Source organism: Cydia strobilella, chromosome 2 (genome assembly GCF_947568885.1).
Source record: "Cydia strobilella chromosome 2, ilCydStro3.1, whole genome shotgun sequence".
Lineage (NCBI taxonomy): Eukaryota > Metazoa > Arthropoda > Insecta > Lepidoptera > Tortricidae > Cydia > Cydia strobilella.
In genome coordinates this window covers 19,282,084-19,302,794 of record NC_086042.1, presented here as the reverse complement: position 1 = coordinate 19,302,794, position 20,711 = coordinate 19,282,084, and the positions used below count along the sequence as shown (strand labels likewise).

Here is a 20,711-nt window from a genome sequence, read left to right as displayed (position 1 = left end):
ATTTTGACCAGACCAAGGTGGCGGTGCCGTGCGGTGGTCAGTTATGGCTTTAAGTTGTGTAACCTGTAGAGCCCTTAACGTTGGCCAAATGTGTACAAATGTGGCTTAAAGAACTTGTACTTAGGCTTTCGAGTCATATTAATAAGCTCCCTCCACACTCGTGCGCAAATTGCGGCACGAAGGCACAAACGTGAGTGTGGAGCCTAGGTCGCTAATCAGTGAAATCGACTCCACACTCGCGTTCGCGGCTTCGCGCCGCGAAGTCTGGAGCGAGCTATACCTATAGATCCATCCAAAATTCCGTCTTAACCGTTGTAATCCTTTAATGAGGGCTATCGTTTTTTTGCTCACCAGCTGGCCCTTCTGTTGATGGTGGTCCAAAAGCCTGAACAAGTTGAAGTGACAAGTGACATTTGACCATGAAGTTATACCGTAATTTGACATTTCGAACTATGGAAATATGGAAGTATGTATGGAAAAGACCACCATCCATGGAGACTATATAAAGGAGCCAAATCTCTTTGTATGAAAAGTGTCCATCAAAAAACAGTAATTAGGCGGCGCCACCATACACCGAAATACTACTAAAAACAACCTACGTAATTTGGTCGGGTTATTTTTTGCCTTATATGGTTCATGTTATACTCATGTGCCAGAGCCTAACTAGCGCCACCGGAGAGATTAGGAACTATTATTTAAAGCTGAAAGCGGTCACTTTTGCAACAATTCTGCCATAAGAGATGGGCATCCTTTCTTTACCATCCATACCACCATCTACACTAGCGCCCATAGCGGCGAATTCATACGCGTTAGCCCTCATTCCGTTTCCCCGTTTTACTCGTTTGGTTGGCTGCATGCGCCAGGAGCGCGATGCCATTAAATAAAAATAAAAAAATCTATCTATCTATCTATCGAAACCGTATACCGTATATAGAAATGAAAACAATTGAAGTATAATTTTATTTATTTGTGTTATCACCACAGACATTATAGTATATTATTAATTATTATAAGTTCAAATGACTTTAAAAAAACTACCTTTAGATCTTCAATCAAAGTTCCACGCTTCTACTCAGATAAGAAGTTTTAAAACAGCTGTGGAAGAATTGGTATGTATCTTTTATTCTTAGTAAAGATTATTTTATTCATAGAAAAAAAGACCTGTAATGATTGTAATTGTACATTCAATAATTGTAAGATACATATCGTCGGCCTAAATCGCAAACCTCGTAACTCAATTTGACCAAATTTTACAGGAGGCACAAAAAACTTCATTACCAAAAATTTTGCATGAAGACTTACTTAGTTTTTTTTTTTAGATAATGTTAAATTAAATTTAGCCATCAGATTGTTAAAACCTATTTTTTTTAAATCACCTGAACCTGGAAAATTTTAAGTTACAAGTTTTTCTTCAAAATTTCTAGAAAGCTAATCGGGAGTTAAGAGTTTTGCTATAAAAATCCGTAAAAATAGAGGATAAAGTGGGAGTACAGAATTGCAGCGAGTCGGTAGTAGGATCCCATGGTTTGGGTAGCCAGAATCATAGGGGGCAAATTTAATGCTTGTCAACTTCCACGAGAGAGGGGCTTTTCTTGATGAATTCGTTCTTCAACCATTCTAGGGCATTTATTTGTGTGATGAGCACAGAATAGATATTAAATTTGTTCCTGAGTCATGGGTGTTTTCTATGTATTTAAGTATTTATATATTATATATATCGTTGTCTGAGTACCCATAACACAAGCCTCCTTGGGCTTACCGTGGGACTTTGTCAATCTGTGTAAGATTGTCCTATAATATTTATTTATTTATTCAAGAAATAGCCCCAAAGGAACATGGAAGTGGACGTGATGGAGCCCAGATACTATGACAAAAAATGAGATCACAAAAAGCATATAATATTCAGAGACGTCTCAGTGATCAACAGGTTCAACACCGGTAGTGATCACCGACTTGTTAGAGGCTCTCTGAATACAACCATAAGCTCGAACGTGTCCGTTTGATAAGTCCAGACTCCGCCTTCTGACCTAGGCTACTCCAAACCATGGTAGGATCTAAAGCATTTCAGTCGAACCTGGAGAACCGATTCGCTGCCGTGGAAAGCACAAATGCCGTTGACATAAACCAGACCGTCAAAAATGTGGTTGGAATCCTCAGGAAAGAAGGTATGAGATCTTGCGAAGTACAGCGTAAAGCCGGGAGGTCGAAGCTTTCAGGGGAAACCCTCAGGCTCATAATGGAACGATGGAAAAGACCCACCTGCCAAGTTGCAGAAGAAGAAGGAAGGGAGGGAAGGTGGAAGAAGTCTTCACAGCGACGGGCTCTAAACAAGAAGATCGGCAACTAGTACGACGTGACTTCCGGTGCTCCATTACACGCTTCATTGAGCAAGCAATCGGGGGTCAAAAGTTTTTGTCCAGTCCCTTGGAAGAAGCCACCTGACGAAGCTGACCACAACTGATGGGGCTGTTGTATCCTCCCGGTCGGGGATTCTCTCTGAAATCAAAACCTTCTATAGCCTACGCTTCGCACGCATCTCAGTCAGATCCCGAAATGAGGATTCTAGAGCCAAATTGATCCACACACATTTTATGCGGCAAAGCTTCTGGTTTATGATGAGCGGTTCTCATCACGATGAGCCGATTTCGATTTCGTGGCTTGAAAAGCGATTTTTTTGTGTCCACAAGGTGCCTCCAGAGGCAAGCTCTTGAAACTAGTGACCAGCAGAAAACCACGTAACTAATCTTCATGAGTAAAGATCCAGGCGAAGCAAACCTCTTATGTCCATGGCACGCAACCAAAGGACATTTTCAATAGTCTAATGTGTTTAAATATGATAAATATCTATCAAGAATAAACAATCAGTAAAATCGTAGAACCTTATACACATACCTGTTATTCAGCACCCGTTTTCTTCCTAAATATTTACGCAAAACAGACGAGCAGTCACAACGCCATCGCAAACTGTACTGATGGGAGTGGCGGCGGGGGGAGATACGAGGTATTTCTTTTACAAAAATGCGAGTTGAGTCGGGAGTTGCGAGGTTTTCTATTTTGCTTTTTAAACGTAAACGGTTTATTTTTGGTATTTAAGAGTTTTGCCGTTAGATGCGTTCAGAATAGTACTATCTAAAAGTGTCAAAACATGATTTTCAAAAAAAATGGAGTTACGAGGTATGCGATTTAGGCCGACGATATATAATATATTTACGTGGGTCTAATTGCATATATTTGTTACAACTGTTACCTAGGTATATAATGCACTTGATGCTAGATCATCATCCATTGCTATAAGAGTTGATATTAAAGAAAATTACATACAAGTGGTTGATAATGGACATGGAGTGGCAAAAGATGATTTTAAGATACTTGGAGAAAGATATACTACAAGTAAATATGAAAAACCTAATGCATCTGAATCTGTTCAAATGTATGGTCGATATGGGCAATCACTGGCAAATCTAATAGAAATTACACAAAGTGTTAAAATAACTTCAAAACATTTGAATAATTCAGAAACTTGGATGAAGCATTTTTGTAATGGTAAAGAAAAAGCTTGCACTATCGTGACTGAAAGACCTTCAGTGGGAACTACAGTAAGTGTGTATACACATAAATTATGGTACCTATTATAAACCCATTTTAGTTTACTAATAACTTAAGCTTTATTAATTACAGGTAGAAATAAAGGGATTTCTTTACAATCTTACTATTCAGAAAAAAACAGTGAAAGCATTGCAAGAACTTCAAAGCATTAAAACTTTTTTAGAACAGATAGCTCTAATACATTGTAATACTTCTATTAGCTTAATAGATAACTCTTTGAGTGAAATTGTTGTACAAATTCCCAAGAACAGAGATATTGTCAAGACTTTTGCATCAGTTTTAAACATTTGTACGAACAATCTGCAAGAATTTCAAGTAGAGAAGAATGAGTACAAAGTTACTGGGTTTATGCAAATCAATATTGAAGAAGCAAAAGGTTATCAATGGATATATGTAAACGGAAGGATCATTGACAACTCAAATTTGCATAGAATAATTACTGAAAACCTATCGAAAAGTGCTCATATACGAAGAAACATTAAAATTAAGGTAATAGGCATGATGACAGTAATTAAAAATCACTAAAATATTATATTTATTTAATGAAACTTTAGTCGTAGAATACGAAAAACGCATTTATATTTTTATATTTGGTGAGATTGGTAAATGTTTTGTTAAAATAAAATTACAAAATACGTTCTGTTTATATGACCTTGACGTCACTAGGGACGCCATGACACTTACAAGCGTTTTGGAGCGAATTTAAAATCTAAAAATTAAAATGTAGTTTTTTCTTACTAAACCTTTATTAAATGCAGAAATATGTTATTCATAGTAAATAATTTATGTTTCTCAACATTATAGGACAGTTTTTCAAAATCTGTCATCATGCCTATTATAGGATTGATTTATTATGCTCATGCTTTCTTTAACATATTTTTTTTTGTGTAATACTAATACCTTGGTAGATTTTTTAGCTTCTTAAGATAGATTTAACCTTTCTAGTCAGCCAATCATAGCAGTGTACGAAGGTAATAGCCGTTTTAACAAAACAATAATTGAATTCCCAGAGTTACAACAATGAAGATGAAAAACCTTTTACCAAAAATAAGCTTCCAGACTATTTTATATTTATCAGATGTCCAAAAGATGATTATGACGTTATATCTAATTATAAACAATCAAGTCTAGAATTCAAAAATGTGGTTTACATAAAAAAACTGTTAGATAAACTCGTAAAATTTTACATGGGTGATTTTACTTTTGTGAAAGTGACAGCAACTAATAAAGAACCAATTAATACACTACAAAATAAAAAGGCACATGAAATGGATACAAGGAATAAAATCAAGAAAATTTTGCAACGAATATTAGGCTCTCAGCGGAAGAAAATGAATGGATCTAATTTACACAATGGTGTAAAAGGTAATTAACATTGTTATAAAGAATGTAAAGTTAAAGAATAGGTACCTGGCTAGTTTTAAATTTCTAATCAAGCATTAGGTTTAGCGGTAGTTAAAATACTATGATTTACACTTACAGGTAAAGTAATGAAACGGAAAGTTAAGAAAGAGCGTCATCCTCTGACCAAAGGCAAATTAAAGTTTAAAGATGCTAAGGACCAAAAAAATATATGCGAAACAAATGATTTATGCACACCTACAAATAAACACTTCATTAATAATGAAGCTGTTACACCCTGCCTGTTGTCAAGGAGCAAACCCATGACAAATAAAAACAAAGGAAATTCAATCCACCAACAAAAATACCGTAAGGACGAAAAACGGCCAAATGGAACAAAAAACATCCCAAAGAAATCAAATAACCATATCAATAACGAATCAGGTGAGTGCTTTTTAGAACCAACGAGTAAGCCCTTAACAAAGAAAAAAATTGCAAATGTAAACCATCTACCAAAACAAATCAAAGAAGCCCATTCGGTCCCAACAAAAATGATTCCAGGAAAAGTATATAACCGTAGAGACTCGGTTTTATCCAAATTTGAAAAAGAAACTGATGAAGTAAAAATTAGGTGTAATCGCTTAGCAAAACGGATTGATAACTTGCTCAAAGTTAAGAAAAGAAGACGATGCAAAATATTTACCCTTGAAACAGTACATTATAGCAATATTATTAAAAATAACAGAAGTATCTCTGTGCGCAAAAAAATAAATGAAATAATATTCCACGAATATGTACCTTTAGCGCAACGAAATATTGCAAAAAATAATGAGAATACAATCGTTAAGGATATTAAGAGGTCTAATGACCTTATGCGCCCTATTACGAATATAATTAATCATGAGAATGTTGAAGCTAATTTAAACCGCGCTAAGATAGTTCAGCCGCAGACAAAGTATTTTCACTTTATTGAAACACACTCAGATATTCCGGGGCCAACATATGAAAGCCATGGCTACCTGAAAGATACACATATACAACAACCGCAATGTGACTTACTCGAAAAAAATACAAAGAATCAATTTATTAGCAAAACATCACGAGATAATTTGGCATCACCAATTACTGAGAAAAAAGTGGTTAAGAAACAAAAAGTAACAAAAGAGCTAATACATAACAAAAAAGTAACCAATCTAGAACTCGCAGATGAGGAACGAACGCCGAAAACATCATATTCTATACACTTCACTAAATCTGATTCACAAATATGTCAAGCACATGAATCAGCATTAAACGCATCACATGTTACAACAGTCAATAATAATGATAAAATTAGTATTGGGAGTACTTATACTATTGCACACATAAACACTACTAGGAGTACTAGCGTTAAAAAACTTCTATCTCAAACGTGTACCTATGGGACAACTAATCTTTCTCCCTTATCTCCCATTATAAATACACATGATACTGCCGCTAATGATGAAAGATTTGACCACAACGTTGTATTTATTTCTAATTCCCAGTTAGTTAACACTGGAACACGTCTTATTGAACCAATTGAGCCAATCAGAATGTGTGAGGCTGTTATAGGCACCTATGATGATACACAAAACCATGAAGAAATTATAGAAAATACTTTTATGTTCCATTCTACCAATGCTATTATTGGAGGTAATACTGAAATTCAAACAGGAGAGATGTTCGAATCCGAAAAAGAATTAAGACGCAATTTCACTATAAATGAAGATAGTATTGATGAATGTTTAAATATTATTTCGAACAATAATATCACTCGTGAGCTTGATGATGTAAACTATGAGCCTAATAACTTTAATTTGAAGAACAGACGCCGATACATTCCCAAAGGTGACCATATATTATATATTTTTGCATATGAATTGATATACAATAGATGACTTCAACACATATGTTTAACATGTTTTAGGAATGTCACCGATATTAGAGCTTTGCAACTTGAAAAATGTTTATAACTATGAATTAAATGCAGATTATTTCAAAACAGTAAGTTTCTTTGATTGTTTATTTTTTAGTTTTATATTCTACAATTTATTCCAATTTATATTAACTTTCGTTATAATATTATTGTTGTTTTAGACAGTTTATAATAATTTTGCAAGAAATGTTCAGATACATTCAGAAATCTTTGAACCAAAAATTCAAAACTTAAGAAAAGCTGCTACAAGAGATATTCAAAGAGTAGATATCAAATTGCATAAAGACAATGCTTGCCTTACATTTAATGCAGAATCTTTACAAAACGCTAAGGTATTACTTTTCTACTTTTTTTTGCTAAATATAATACACTCGTATTTCTATTTATAGATATTATTTTTAGGTTCTGGGTCAAGTTGATAGAAAGTTTATTGTTACAATTTTGAATGGCAATTCTAATGATGCACATAGTTTTTTGGTCCTATTCGACCAGCATGCAGTGCATGAAAGAATAAGACTGGAGCAAAACATGACAGGTCAGTAAATAAAAACCTACGGATAGGTTATCCGTCTTCTGTTAGAAGGATTAGTATTATAACAGATGTGAACAACTTTTGATTGCAAAGTAGTTGTGTTTAAAGGACTTGATCATCAATCAGTCGGATCATCTAGAAACTATGGTTTTGTATTGTATCCTTGCCTCCTTAGCCTTAGTGCATATCAATAGACTGTAGCTAGAGCTGACTTCGGCTAGGTACTAAAGAACTTCTCGTATTTCGTATTGCAATTGCTTAAAAGATACATTTTCGTTTTGGGAATAGTATCTTGATCACAAAGTAAAAATACATAGCTTCCTATATGTAAATCGATATAGTTGACAAGTTGCTAAAGTCACACCTGTTTCCTTTGCATGTGCACGTGCAGATTATATATCCCAAGATCAATGGAAAAGCATTTCAGTAGACGGCTTTTCGTTAAAGCTGTGCAGGGACGAAATACTTTTTTTGCACAATTACCGGGACAAGTTCGAAAGGCTGGGCCTTCAGTGGTCCATCGCTAGTGATAATCAAGTGCTGGTCAACGCGATACCTGAAGCCATACTTGGCAAGCACCCAAGGCAGGTAAATGATCCCAGTTGGAAATTGTTTCATTAGTACGATTGGTACCATCTGTCCACCGGTCTGGTCCTGTGTTAAAATTATTTTCATAGCCTCAGTAATAGGTATAGTAGTTATGGTAGGTTATAACCGTTTTAAGTTGAATATTTGTGCATGTTTTATGGAATGATATCCGCTGGTACAGCCCAACGAGCAAAAAGCGGTTTTATAATTATCCTAAGACCAATTTTCAATAGACTTATAGCGAACTTATAAGCGCTTACAAGCCCGGAAAAGGGCCCACTTTATTAGTGTATTCAGTTTTACCCTCACGGAATTCAACTCACGACTGTAACAGCCGTGTAGCGGCATTTTGTAAAACCGTACACTCCTACGAAATCTATTATTAGTCTTATAAAACTAAACTAGATTGTTATGCACTTCACAATTCTTCTGCAAGTTCTTACTCGTTCATTTCGTTCAGCCGATCATTCAGTTCTTCGTGTAATAGTAAAAACTTTATTAAAATACTTAATAATATTTTGGACATTAATAAGGTAAGTTATATTATAATTTATCAGTGTTCGTTATTTCATGTTGTTAATCAAAAACATACAGGAAACTCGTATTTTTCATGCAACATACCAAGTTTCTGGTTAAAATTTTAAAGCGCCTCTTAATATAAGCAATTATACATTCGTATTCATTATTTTAAAATAACAAAATATTCCCCATTAGTCATTTTCAGTAGCCATTTTAGGCTAGCATTTCGAAGTGTTTTACAATACCACTATTGGCAAACTCGGTTCTATAATGTCCCATAGTCACTGCATTCACTCGCCATGTTGTTATCATGACTTATAATAACTTTGCCAACGAATCAATAAGTGTTTCTTTGACAACATAGCTCTTATAAAACCATTACGTTTATAATAGCATGCGGCAAGTATGTTATTGGAATAAATAGTATCATTAAGAGAGTTTATAAGCTTGCATAAAACTAGATTCAATTACGACTTACAAATGCTTTTATAAAACTATTTTTTAATACAGTTGCTCAAAAAGTGCTACTTTTCGTGGCTGTTTAGCGTGCGGAAAGTTGGTTTTCGCGAACTAGTGCTTTTTACTTTTCCAAATTTTTTCAATTTATATTTGTTCCAATTCATTTAAGAGAGGTATGGGCACTGTGAATGACATCTCGCTTTGTGTGGTAGGGCACAGGACAGCGGATGTCATTCCAGATCTAGAGCAGAGCCCAACTGGGGAAATACCTCCACCTTACAGAAAACCGCAGCCAAATAACACCAGACCCTACTCATAGTGTTGTGTTCCTGCCGGTAAGTAAGGTTGTCAGAGCTCAATGAGGGAGAGGAGTGTTAGGGTCGGCAACGCGCGTGTAAATCTCCGGTGTTGCAGGCGTCCATACCGTCCAGGGGTCGGTAACCGGCGGCCCGCGAGCCTCCGGGTTACATCAGTCCTACGTCACTAAAGTGATCGAGTGAAAAAGAAAAGTCTTTCATTTCAATTTAATTATTTGGAGTTGGGTTGGGTTTGCACAAGATCTACATTCAATGTGCTGGTCACTCAATATGCACAGACGTGCCAATATGAGTCTCTGCCTATCGCAATGTAAGAGCGCGCGAAGCACGCTGAATGTCGGGTTTCGCCCGATCTTTAAGTGTGGAGGTTTCGCTGGATGTCGGGCTTTGCCCGATCTTTAAGGGCGCCCTGCATGTAAAAGCGCGCATCGCTGAATATCGGGCTTGGCCTGACCTTCAAGTGTGAGAGGCACCGCAGGCGCCCTGTATGTAAGAGCGCGCGAAGGGCGCTGAATAACTGTGCGGGACGCCGCAGGCGCCCTGCATGTAAGAGCGCGCCAAGCGCGATGAATGTCGAGCTCTGCCCGACCTTTAAATGTGAGTGTATGAGCGCGCGAAGGGCGCTAAATAACTGTGAAGAACGCCGCAGGCGCCCTGCATGTAAGAGCGCGCGAAGCGCGCTGAATAAGTGTGAGGGACGCCGCAGGAGCCCTGCATGTAAGACGACGAGGGGCGCCCGGCCCTGTATGTAAGCACTCGCGAAGCGCGATCTGAATTTCGGCACTCTTTTGCATAAAAATGTATATTAAAAGAAGTCCTTTTTGACAAACGACAATGTTGTACCTTTTATTATTTATTTATTTATTTTAAACTTTATTGCACATAAAAAGTGTACCACAGGCGGACTTAATGCCATTATAGGCATTCTCTACCAGTCAACCATAGGGCTAAACAGAAAAGCGTCAAGGTGGGTGCACTGAGAGAAAAAAACCAATAAAGAAACGTAACTTTACTAATAAATTCACGAATTATTAACAGTGTGCGGCCCGCTGCAATTTTGCTAACCGCTATGTGGCCTTTGACTGCTAAAAGGTTGCCGACCCCTGGGCTACGGTAACTGCTTACCATCAGGCGGGCCGTATGCTTGATTGCCACCGACGTAGTATAAAAATAATAATAATATGACTACTTATTGATGATATGATATTAGTTTCCTTTAAACGTCGTAATCAACATAAAAACCTACTGTTAATGTAAGAATACGAAAAATATGCATATTTCATATTTTATTACTTACCTCTTCATCATTATAAGTTTTATTATACGTTTATTTTTTTAATGTTGAAAAACCGATCTTAATAAGTTATCTGAATGGAACGGAACGCCTGTCAAAGAAGAGGCGTTTTTTCTTACTTCAAGAATGTTTTAAGTTTCCAAAGGCAACATTCGATATTGTTTTTATAAATATACGATACACAAATAATCGTAAATAACGATATTTAGGTAATATTAGTACAATGTTTTATATTTAAAATTGTTTCTGTCTTATAGAACATGCATTTGAAAATTTACTTGTTGCTTTTCTTATTTTTTCGCAACTGTATTAAAAAACGTCGTTCGATACACGTGCGGAAATGTACTATTTTAATACAGTTGCTCAAAAAGTGCTACTTTACGTAGCTATTTAGCGTGCGAAAAGTTGGTTTTCGCGAACTAGTGCTTTTTACTTTTCCAATTTTTTTAAATTTATTCTTGTTCCAATTCATGACTACTTATTGATGAGTGTTAATATTAGTTTTCTTTAAACGTCGTAATCAACATAAAAACCTACTGTTAATGTAAGAATACGAAAATTATACATATTTCATATTTTATTACTTACCTCTTCATCATTATAACACGTATTTTTTTTGTATATTGAATATTGAAAAACCGTTCTTAATAAGTTGTCTGAATGGAACGGAACGCCTGTCAAAGAAGAGGCGTTTTTTCTTTCTGCTTCAAGTTTCCAAGGGCAACATTCGATATTGTTTTTATAAATGTACGATACACAGATAATCGTAATTAACGATATGTGGGTAATAATAGTACAGTGTTTTACATTTACAATTGTTTCTGTCTTATAGACAATGCATTTAAAAAAAAACATTGAAGTGGGTTCAATAATAATAACACCCAGCTAAAAAAAACACCTCTTCATAATGTCAATGTCAATGATGTCACAGAATTAATAATATAAAAGTTTCGAATTCCTTACTTGTTCTTTTTCTTATTTTTTCGCAACTGTATTAAAAAACGTCGTTCGATACACGTGCGGAAATGTCATTCTTCACTCGTCCCGAGTCTTGCCACTCGCCTGCGGCTCGTGGCTCGTGGCAAGATATCTCGGTACTCATGAAGTAATGACATACTTTCCGCACTAGCATCGAAATGTAGTATTATTTGTAACGGATTCAAATATTGTACTTATTAGCGCTTATAAAACTAAGTAACAAGTGTAAATGGAATCAAGTGTATTTACACTTATATAGGTAGACAGCTTTAATAGGAGATTCGGGTCTATAGTAGCCTAATAAGCAATCTTAAAAGCGCTTACAAGTGCTATTTATAAGAAGCTTCATTCTTAAGTCAGATTGCTCTTACTAAAAGCTTTTAAAACAGGGTGCGGCTTATAGTGGTTTATATATTTAGTTTTATAAGCGCTTAAAAGGCTAATTATCAGAGTAATCGTGATCAAATACTAAATAGCATTTTCTGAGACGCATATAAGAGTAATTGCGAACGCCAAAATCAATATAAGAATCTTATAAGTGTCTTATTCTTATAACATATGTGTTCTGAGACTATTTTGCTTGTTGGGAGCTTATTTTTTTACCGTTTCGCAGGTCGATGTTGTGTTAAAGGCAGTCCACAGCCTAATCAATGAAGAAATCAGCATAATTAAGGAACAAGGCGGTTGTGTTTCCTTGTATCCAAAATCTATAATGGATTTGGTTTTTAGTGAGGTAACTTCTATATCGCTTTTTGGGTGTAGTGTGTCTCGAAGTTTCGATGCCAAGCCCGCTATCGCTAGTATGCCTTGCCTGCCCTCAGGTTGTGGAGTCAGGTTGGCGAATGGACCTTAAGGATTTCAACAAAATGTTTACTTACCTACATGATATGATATGACAGCGTACTTATTCATTTTATTAAAATAAGTATATCTCTCCTTAAAATAAGCAATGCTCAAAAAAGGTAGGACGGGTGGACCGTCTTCTTTATGCTTACACCAGGTTGCAAATCAGCTGTTTTAATTATTTTATCGATGCTTTACGTTTACCTCACTAGATTATTTCTGGAACGCTCAATTGTTCAAAATAAAAGGAAAAACCAAAAATATTGCGCTCAAACAGCATTTACTTCAGGCTTGCAGATACGCGATAATGTTTGGAACTGCGCTACCCGTGCGTGAGTGCTCTACACTGATCGAGGCGCTGTCGCACTGCCGGACTCCTTTCATATGCGCGCACGGGCGCCCTGCCTTAGCCGTCCTTGTTGATGTCGCGCAGGAGTCGCGTCCCTACACGGTATTTCATACAATTTACTATTAATTAATCATGTATCTGCATTTATGAATTTACATGGGATCTTACCACTGGTAAGGTACCAGTGATCAGGTCAAATAAAAGTTAAAATCCCATGCATTAGTGTGGATACAACTGTGCCCATTCAAATAGATTCCTGTCCCTGCTCTAATCCCAAGGATTTGTGAATTGTGATGTATTTTAGTAATCACACTCCCATTGCGGTAGCTGCGGTACTTGTAAATATTATATGACTCAAATTCTCCGTCAGGTTGGGCACATACGAATTTTATTTATTTTGTTTCCAGGTAAATTTCACGAAAGTTAAGCAGTTCCAAAAAAATATACAAAAAGTAAATAAAAATATATTATAACAAATTGTGTGGAAAATAAACATTTATAATACCGGAACATTACAGTCTTGTTCATTATCATTATGCAACATGTGCATACCAGTATTTAATGAATGTCAATAATCTTACTTAACGTATAGTAATGTCACTAACTTGCTAGCTTAAAATAAATCTTGAACCCCATACAAACTTTCATCCCCTTTTTAACCCCCTTAGGGGTAAAATTTCTCAAATTTTTATAGCCTATTTTATAGCCTACCTGGCCGTGGATTTTTTTCGACAGATTAGTAAAGTTTGCATCAAAATCCGTTCAGCCGTTTTCATTAGTTGCGCGGTCAAATAAACAGGCAAACAGATAAACAGACAAAAATTCTAAAAACTGTTGGAATGTGTTCTGTTATCGATTCTAAGTATCCCCAGCCAATTTTTTTTCGAATATCTTCCATGTACAGACTTTCGACCCTCTTCCGCTTATATTAGATACAAATACTTAAATACATAGAAAAGATCCATGACTCAGGAATAGATAACTGTGCTCATCACACAAATAAATATCCTTACCGGGATTCGAACCCTGCAGGACCATCGGTTTCATAGGCAGGGTCACTACCCATTAATAGGCCAGACCAGTCGTCAAAAGTCGGTGGCTATTGAGACAGCGGGGTATTGGGGTTCAGAGGCTCGCTCCTTCTTCAGGGAATTAGGGCGTCGTTTGCGAGAGAGGGGCTGCGATCCTCGCTCTGGTTCAGCAGGTATCCATTGCAGTTCAGCGCAGCCAGGTACGATCCAGGGCAAATTATATAAGTTTTAATTCTATAATATTGATTAATGAAATTGTATATAGATTATTTTCATGTTTTAGAATCAATTGCTTATTGCAATTCTTAGTTTTTAGGTAGGTATTTATTATTAATCGTATAATTTTTGATTTTGACATTGTATTTCTGTGTTTTTGACCTGTAAGGTGTAATTATTTTGATTTAATAAGACGGACGTGTAACATCTACATATACATTTGCAACATAGGGGCCACTTTGGGGGGGGGGAGGTAAATGTGAAAATTAAAAAAAAAAACAATTTATCTCCGAAACTACTGGGTCTAATATAAAAAAAATACACAAAATAGTTCTTTACCTAAAGATGTTAGGATAACCTATTAGAAATATGGGGCATTTTCTATGAAAAGGGACCTTGTTGTCGATGGCGCTTACGCCGCACAGCGTCGCGGGGCATTGTATTTATTTCGGAGCATCGTTTATAATGGCATAAGCGCCATCGACAATAAGGTCCCTTTTTATAGAAAATACCACATATACAGTCAAGCGTGAGTCGGACTTAAGAACAAAAATGCGGTTAGGCTGTTTTAGGGACCGCCGCAATGCTTTACGTGAAATGCGGTGTTGTTATTGTGTGATGTACGGAACCCTTAAAACGCGAGTCCAACTCGCACTAGGCCGGTTTTTTTTTTCAATCAAAACTGTTTTATCTGTTCCTGAATCCAGTCAAAGAAAGGCGCAATTCGTGTGTGTACATCGGGAAACCCTACGGCACAGGGGATTCCCCATGAAACAAGGCCAACAAGTTTTTTATTCTTTACTAACGGTCCACCAGAGTCACCCTGGAAACAAACAATAATATAAATCAAAGTATCTCAGAAGCAAAAGTAAGGCCAACTACACGACATAATACATAGCACACCCCACACGGGCTGAAATTACCAGGCTATTAAGCACCGTAATCTCTATTATGGTCACTGAATATTGTATGGTGATATAGACAATACTCCGTGAGATTCTCGTGCTTAATTTCTCATATTTTTAACTTACATGGCAGGTTCCTTCACCGATTTTAGTAAATGTACAAAACATATTTTCATCTACTGCTCGAGTATAACGCATGGCATATTGACATGTTTCTTGGCTGAACACAGTCAGTTCTAGAACGTGCATTAAACGACTTGTTTCTCCATTGACCTAAAAAAATACAACATTAAAACATATTTTAATTGTAAAAAATTAACCAGATCAGCAAGAACAATAGCAACATATAATATATATCAACCTCTTGAGCGCCAAAGCCAGTTAAAGCGATTTCATCGTTTTCATTTAAGCTCATTTGATCTATCTCTATTATTTCAACGTCATTTGAATTAAAAGGCTTAGCCAATTTAATAATTGCTAAGTCATTGGCCCTATTGCTAAAATTAAAGTCATTGAAGATGCGTATAGATTCAAGATCGTATGAATTGCCTCCCTCATCCAGGTTCGTCGTCCCCACTACGGCTTTAATGTATTGTGGTTCAGCACTGAAACATGTAAAAATATTATTCCTGTAGGTATACCGTAGATAGACAAGCTTACATCATAACATTGTATCTAATTCCCTTGAACACAATGTGCCGCCGTCACGACGTGTCGGTCGGACACCACGGCGCCTCCACAAACATGGTGTCCGGTTAGGTTTTGTAGTGACGCGTGGAAATATCCGAACTTGGGAGGGGCCTCATCTCCTCCAATTATTCGCAGCGTCGACTCTGTTGTTAAAGTAAACTAGTTGATTACACTACAAGAAAAACTTTAACGGAATTTAACGCTTTTTTAACATTTGTAAAAATTACCTTGCGAATCCGTGATAAATAAGGCAGTGATCACCAAGTCATAAAGAAGCGACTTCCTCATTATAACACTGAACGAATTGCAACGTATTTAAATAATCAATCTGTGTTTACACGAGCGAACTAATTACCCACAATACTTCAATCTCGGCTATAATCTTACTGTGTTTTATCTTACCAAAGATAGATATCTATCTTTGATCTTACGTTACGATATGATATGATACCTACATTAAAGGATTTTTCTGTCAATCGATTGATAATCATGAATGATTATTAATACATTTTATAGACATATTAAATATATTAATAACGGGTCACTCACGTATTTTAAGTCGAAAAACGCTCGACATGTTTCACTCCGTACCGAGGAGTATCATCAGGAGCTTGCGTTGACGTTGCGTCGCGTTGTTGCGTTGCGTAGTTTATAGACGTGGATATACCTAATATTTAAATTGCACCTCTATCAATGACGCCAAACACGATCGCACCTGGTAAATTAACCATTATCTGTACACGTAAAAAAGGAGTTAGGAGAGGTGTAAGTATCATTCGGTATAATTAAGAACTAGAGCATAAATTTCGTTGTAAAATGTTACAGTAATGTTCCTACTACTTAAAGATTTATTTAATTTTTAGGGTTCCGTGCCTCAAAAGGAACAAACGGAACCCTTATAGGATCACTCGTGCGTCGTGCGCTGTCTGTCCGTCTGTCACAGCCTATTTTCTCTGAAACTACTGAACCAATTAAGTTGAAATTTGGTACAGATTTGTAAGTTTGTGACCCAAAGACGGACATGTAACGTAAACAAATGAATTTGAAACATGGGGGTAAATGAGAAAATTAGAAAATAAAGTTTTTCAAACTAAACTGTGTTACATTTACATTGTTGCGAACGCAACCCTTTATGTGTATAATGCAGTAGCAAAACGCAGCCGTCGGGCTCGCTTACTATGCGGAGGCTTATTTAAATGCACCAATAGGAGCGCTCCACATAACCTGTATCGCGGCCAATTAGAGGCACCTAAATTTAGACTACCATTTTTACATTCAAAATTAGCTTAACCACTTTCGCATCAGCCTCCATACTATTACCACCACTTCTACACCTTTAACCGTTTACGTCAACTGGACCTTGTAAAGCAACCAGCACCTATATGATTACACGTTTACTTCAAATCGAAGTCTTTTTATTTGTCGTCGAGACCTGCACGGCGGCTACATACATATCAATTATATCAAATGAAAGAGCTCATTGTGAGGATCTCAAATATTTTTTTTAATACAGTTGCTCAAAAAGTGCTACTTTTCGTGGCTGTTTAGCGTGCGGAAAGTTAGTTTTCGCGAACTAGTGCTTTTTACTTTTCCAATTTTTTAAAATTTTTACTTGTTCCAATTCATGATTACTTATTGATGAGTGTTAATATTAGTTTCCTTTAAACGTCGTAATCAACATAAAAGCCTACTGTTACTGTAAGAATACGAAAAATATGCATATTTCATATTTTATTACTTACCTCTTCATCATTATTATAACACGTTTATTTTTTAATGTTGAAAAACCGTTCTTAATAAGTTGTCTGAATGGAACGGAACGCCTGTCAAAGAAGAGGCGTATTTTCTTACTGCAAGAATGTTTTAAGTTTCCAAAGGCAACATTCCATATTGTTTTTTATAAATATACGATACACAAATAATCATAAATAACGATATTTAGGTACTAATAGTACAATGTTTTAATATTTACAATTGTTTCTGTCTTATAGAACATGCATTTGAAAAAAAAAACTCATTGAAGTGGGTTCAATAATAATAACAAAATCTATTCTAGTCGAATAAAAGCTAGAACTTCTTCATAATGTCAATGTCAATGATGTCACAGAATTAATAATATAAAAGTTTCGAATTCCATTCCTTACTTGTTGCTTTTCTTATTTTTTCGCAACTGTATTAAAAAACGTCGTTCGATGCACGTGCGGAAATGTCATTCTTCACTCGTCCCGAGTTTTGCCAAGATACCTATCTCGGTACTCGTGAAGTAATGACGTACTTTACGCACTAGCATCGAAATGTACTATTTTTATAATTTCAGGATAAACAGTTTACAGGTTATTCAAGGTTAGGCAAAACTACTGGGTCTAAAATTTTGAAAAAATACACAAAATAGTTCATTACCTATAGATGACAGGAAAACCTATTAGAAATATGCAGTCAAGCGTGAGTCGCACTTAATTACATACTTAATTTTTGATCCGACCCCTACGGGTTTTTTAACCCTTAAATGCATGATTTTTTGTATAACTTTTTAATAAATTGAAATAGATGTGTCATGTTGTATAGATTGAGGGAATAATATTTTGGATAGCTGCATATTGAGCCACGGACCATCAAATATATGATGCATATATACATCATTATGCATTTAAGGGTTAAAGACATTTCATTCACGTTTCACATAAAATAGCTATTTATGCAACAAGTGCGGAAAGTGTGTGATTTCCGACGAGTGGAATTTTATTCACGAGCGAGCAAAGCGAGCGAGTGTATAAAGGAATACGAGTCGGAAATCATCTTTACGCCCGTATATCATACAATGTTTTACTATGCATAAAAAACATATCATGGCAAATAAGTTTAATTATTAAAAAGAGTGTTTTAAATCGACACCAGTTGCGAATTACCTATTCGCACGTGTATCGTACAACGTTTTACAGTACATATGGCCCTTTAAACTTTCGACATATGCACGAAAAGTGCTCTTTCCCGCACTAGTGCGAGAAAGTAGCACCATATGTACTGTAAAAAAAAATTGAAAACAAAAAGCACTAGTGCGGAAAAGTAGTACTTCCCGCATGATATGGCTCCGTAGGAAACGCACTTTTCGAGCACATGCATTGTAAAGTACATTTTTTAAATTGTGTAATGTGCGGAACCCTTGTACCGCGAGTACGACTCGCATTTGGCCGGTTTTTTACATTTCATATATATTTATTAAAATGAAATTATGCCGAAAATGATGAAATGATCTGTCCTTTTTAATTGTTGACAGATAATAGTAGAGAATATTCACTAAAAATCGTAGCACAAAGCAAACTAGAGTATTACACGGATAAGGTACCCGAGTTCAAACAATAGCTCTCCCTTTGATAGTAGGTACGACCACAGATATGGTACGTCCAATAATTGGACAAATTATTTTAAACTAACAATAAGATGGTCTTGTTTGGACTTGTAAATTGAGCTACCGCCCATCCTGTATATATACTGGACATGACAGGTTAATGGTAAAAAAAAAACAGCCAGTGATGTGATATACTTCATTTAATTAGGATACCCCATGCCACGTAGTCACGAACTATTCCCGTTAGACGCGAACGAAGAGTCGCGTTGGGGCGAACTATTTCAGTCATTTCCTTTGCCTGCCCGGCTGCCACGGCTGCTTGATCTGCTAGTACTATCGGCAGGATCATCAGTGCAACGGTTAACCCGATCGGAAGCGCCTGTCGGAAAATAGATTAGTACTGAATCGAATCAGGCACACTTAGTTAAAATATTGTAATAGAAATGTGTTAATGTTGCTATTTCTTCAAATGCGCCAGGCAACTTAACAATAATAATAACAGAAGAAAATCTACTTACTTAGCAAAAGTTTTAATGTTTGAGTTTGTTTAAATTCTGAGGTAAAACACCGAATTAAGAACTTCCTCATTTTGAATATTTATTGGTCGGTTAAAAAACAGAAAATAGTGACCTGTTTCCAATCTTCCTCGAACATATCCTTGGGGTAGATGTCCTCGATGCGCATACGCAAACGACCAAGTGCGCGCTCCAACTCTGCATAGTAGTGGTCAAGAAGCCGACGCAGGTTATGCGCTCGAAACTTCTCGTCCGAACCCAACATGATCAGGTACACTAGATCAGTGGCAGGGCTGCTCGCGTGGATATTTTGGAAGTCCACCGTAGCCATCTCCAGGCGCCCCTCCTGCAAAAATTATACGTTAGGAGCCTGATGTCAATTTCATAGCGCCCATCCGACAACAATTACTTTATTTTTCAAGAAATAAACTAACATGGTAGCGGGTCATGAGGTTGTTGATCTTGTAGTCTCCGTGCGCCAGCACGCGTGGCGTGGCGCTTCGGTACAAGCACGAAAGCTCAGAGAAACGGTCTTTGCTCTCTAGATACTGCTGCGTTAACAGCTTTAGATCGGCCTCTCCTAGAACATCTATAGCCACCGGCACCGTCTGCTCATACCCCAACCTTCTCATAACTTGCGAATCAAACACGTGATACGGCTTGCTTTCTAGCATTTGAGTGAAACCAGCAGGACTTAGCACCCCATAAGCAAAGGAAAAAGCATGGAATTTTGCCAACTGCTCTACGGCTTTCGAAGCAAATTCCCAGTCGAAGGGCAATCGTTGGTCGACACTTACAAATCCGCTGTGACTCAAGTCCTCTAATATGATTGTCTCTTCTTTAGGTTTAGGTTCGCCACCATAACATTTGGACATCAGAAATCTGTCCTCTTCTGGAACATTATATTGATTTTCTAATTCTCTAAATATTTTTGCAATATCTGTGTAAAAATGTAACTCATCGGTAAATAATCTTATGTAGGACGTGTTCCTTAAGTCGTCCATAATGTTAGCTATTTTGGCGAACATTTTTAGGTCTCGGTTTTGTTCAGAGATCGTGATTTTGAAAGTAGCACTGGAGTAACCCATTCCGGTGACTTGCTGCACATCTACTTTATAACCAGCATGAAATTTCTGCTCTCCAGCAATTTTCTGCGACCACTTAAAGATTTTTTCTTTGAAATTCTCCATTTATTCTAAGGCACGAGTTACTCAGTCTGCATAAA

General features: G+C 36.5%; 3 protein-coding genes across 3 annotated transcripts; 1 reads left to right on the top strand and 2 right to left on the bottom strand.

The window, feature by feature from the left end:
- Positions 1–999: 999 nt before the first annotated feature.
- LOC134753745 (uncharacterized) lies at positions 1,000–12,934 on the top strand. Its single transcript, XM_063689685.1, has 11 exons — positions 1,000–1,109; positions 3,252–3,596; positions 3,679–4,095; positions 4,617–4,971; positions 5,089–6,816; positions 6,896–6,972; positions 7,066–7,236; positions 7,307–7,439; positions 7,828–8,024; positions 12,205–12,324; positions 12,724–12,934. Exons 1-11 carry the CDS (start codon positions 1,020–1,022, stop codon positions 12,907–12,909), a joined length of 3,819 nt encoding a protein of 1,272 aa, XP_063545755.1. The 5' UTR covers positions 1,000–1,019; the 3' UTR covers positions 12,910–12,934.
- A 1,739-nt stretch (positions 12,935–14,673) lies between these two features.
- On the bottom strand, positions 14,674–16,017 carry LOC134755468 (chymotrypsin-1-like). Its single transcript, XM_063692023.1, has 5 exons — positions 15,853–16,017; positions 15,622–15,768; positions 15,297–15,544; positions 15,062–15,208; positions 14,674–14,853 (listed from the first exon to the last, which is right to left on the bottom strand). Exons 1-5 carry the CDS (start codon positions 15,911–15,913, stop codon positions 14,707–14,709), a joined length of 750 nt encoding a protein of 249 aa, XP_063548093.1. The 5' UTR covers positions 15,914–16,017; the 3' UTR covers positions 14,674–14,706.
- A 3,145-nt stretch (positions 16,018–19,162) lies between these two features.
- On the bottom strand, positions 19,163–20,711 carry LOC134755467 (uncharacterized kinase-like protein D1044.1). The gene is made up of 3 exons (XM_063692022.1): positions 19,921–20,711; positions 19,602–19,832; positions 19,163–19,350 (listed from the first exon to the last, which is right to left on the bottom strand). Exons 1-3 carry the CDS (start codon positions 20,674–20,676, stop codon positions 19,168–19,170), a joined length of 1,170 nt encoding a protein of 389 aa, XP_063548092.1. The 5' UTR covers positions 20,677–20,711; the 3' UTR covers positions 19,163–19,167.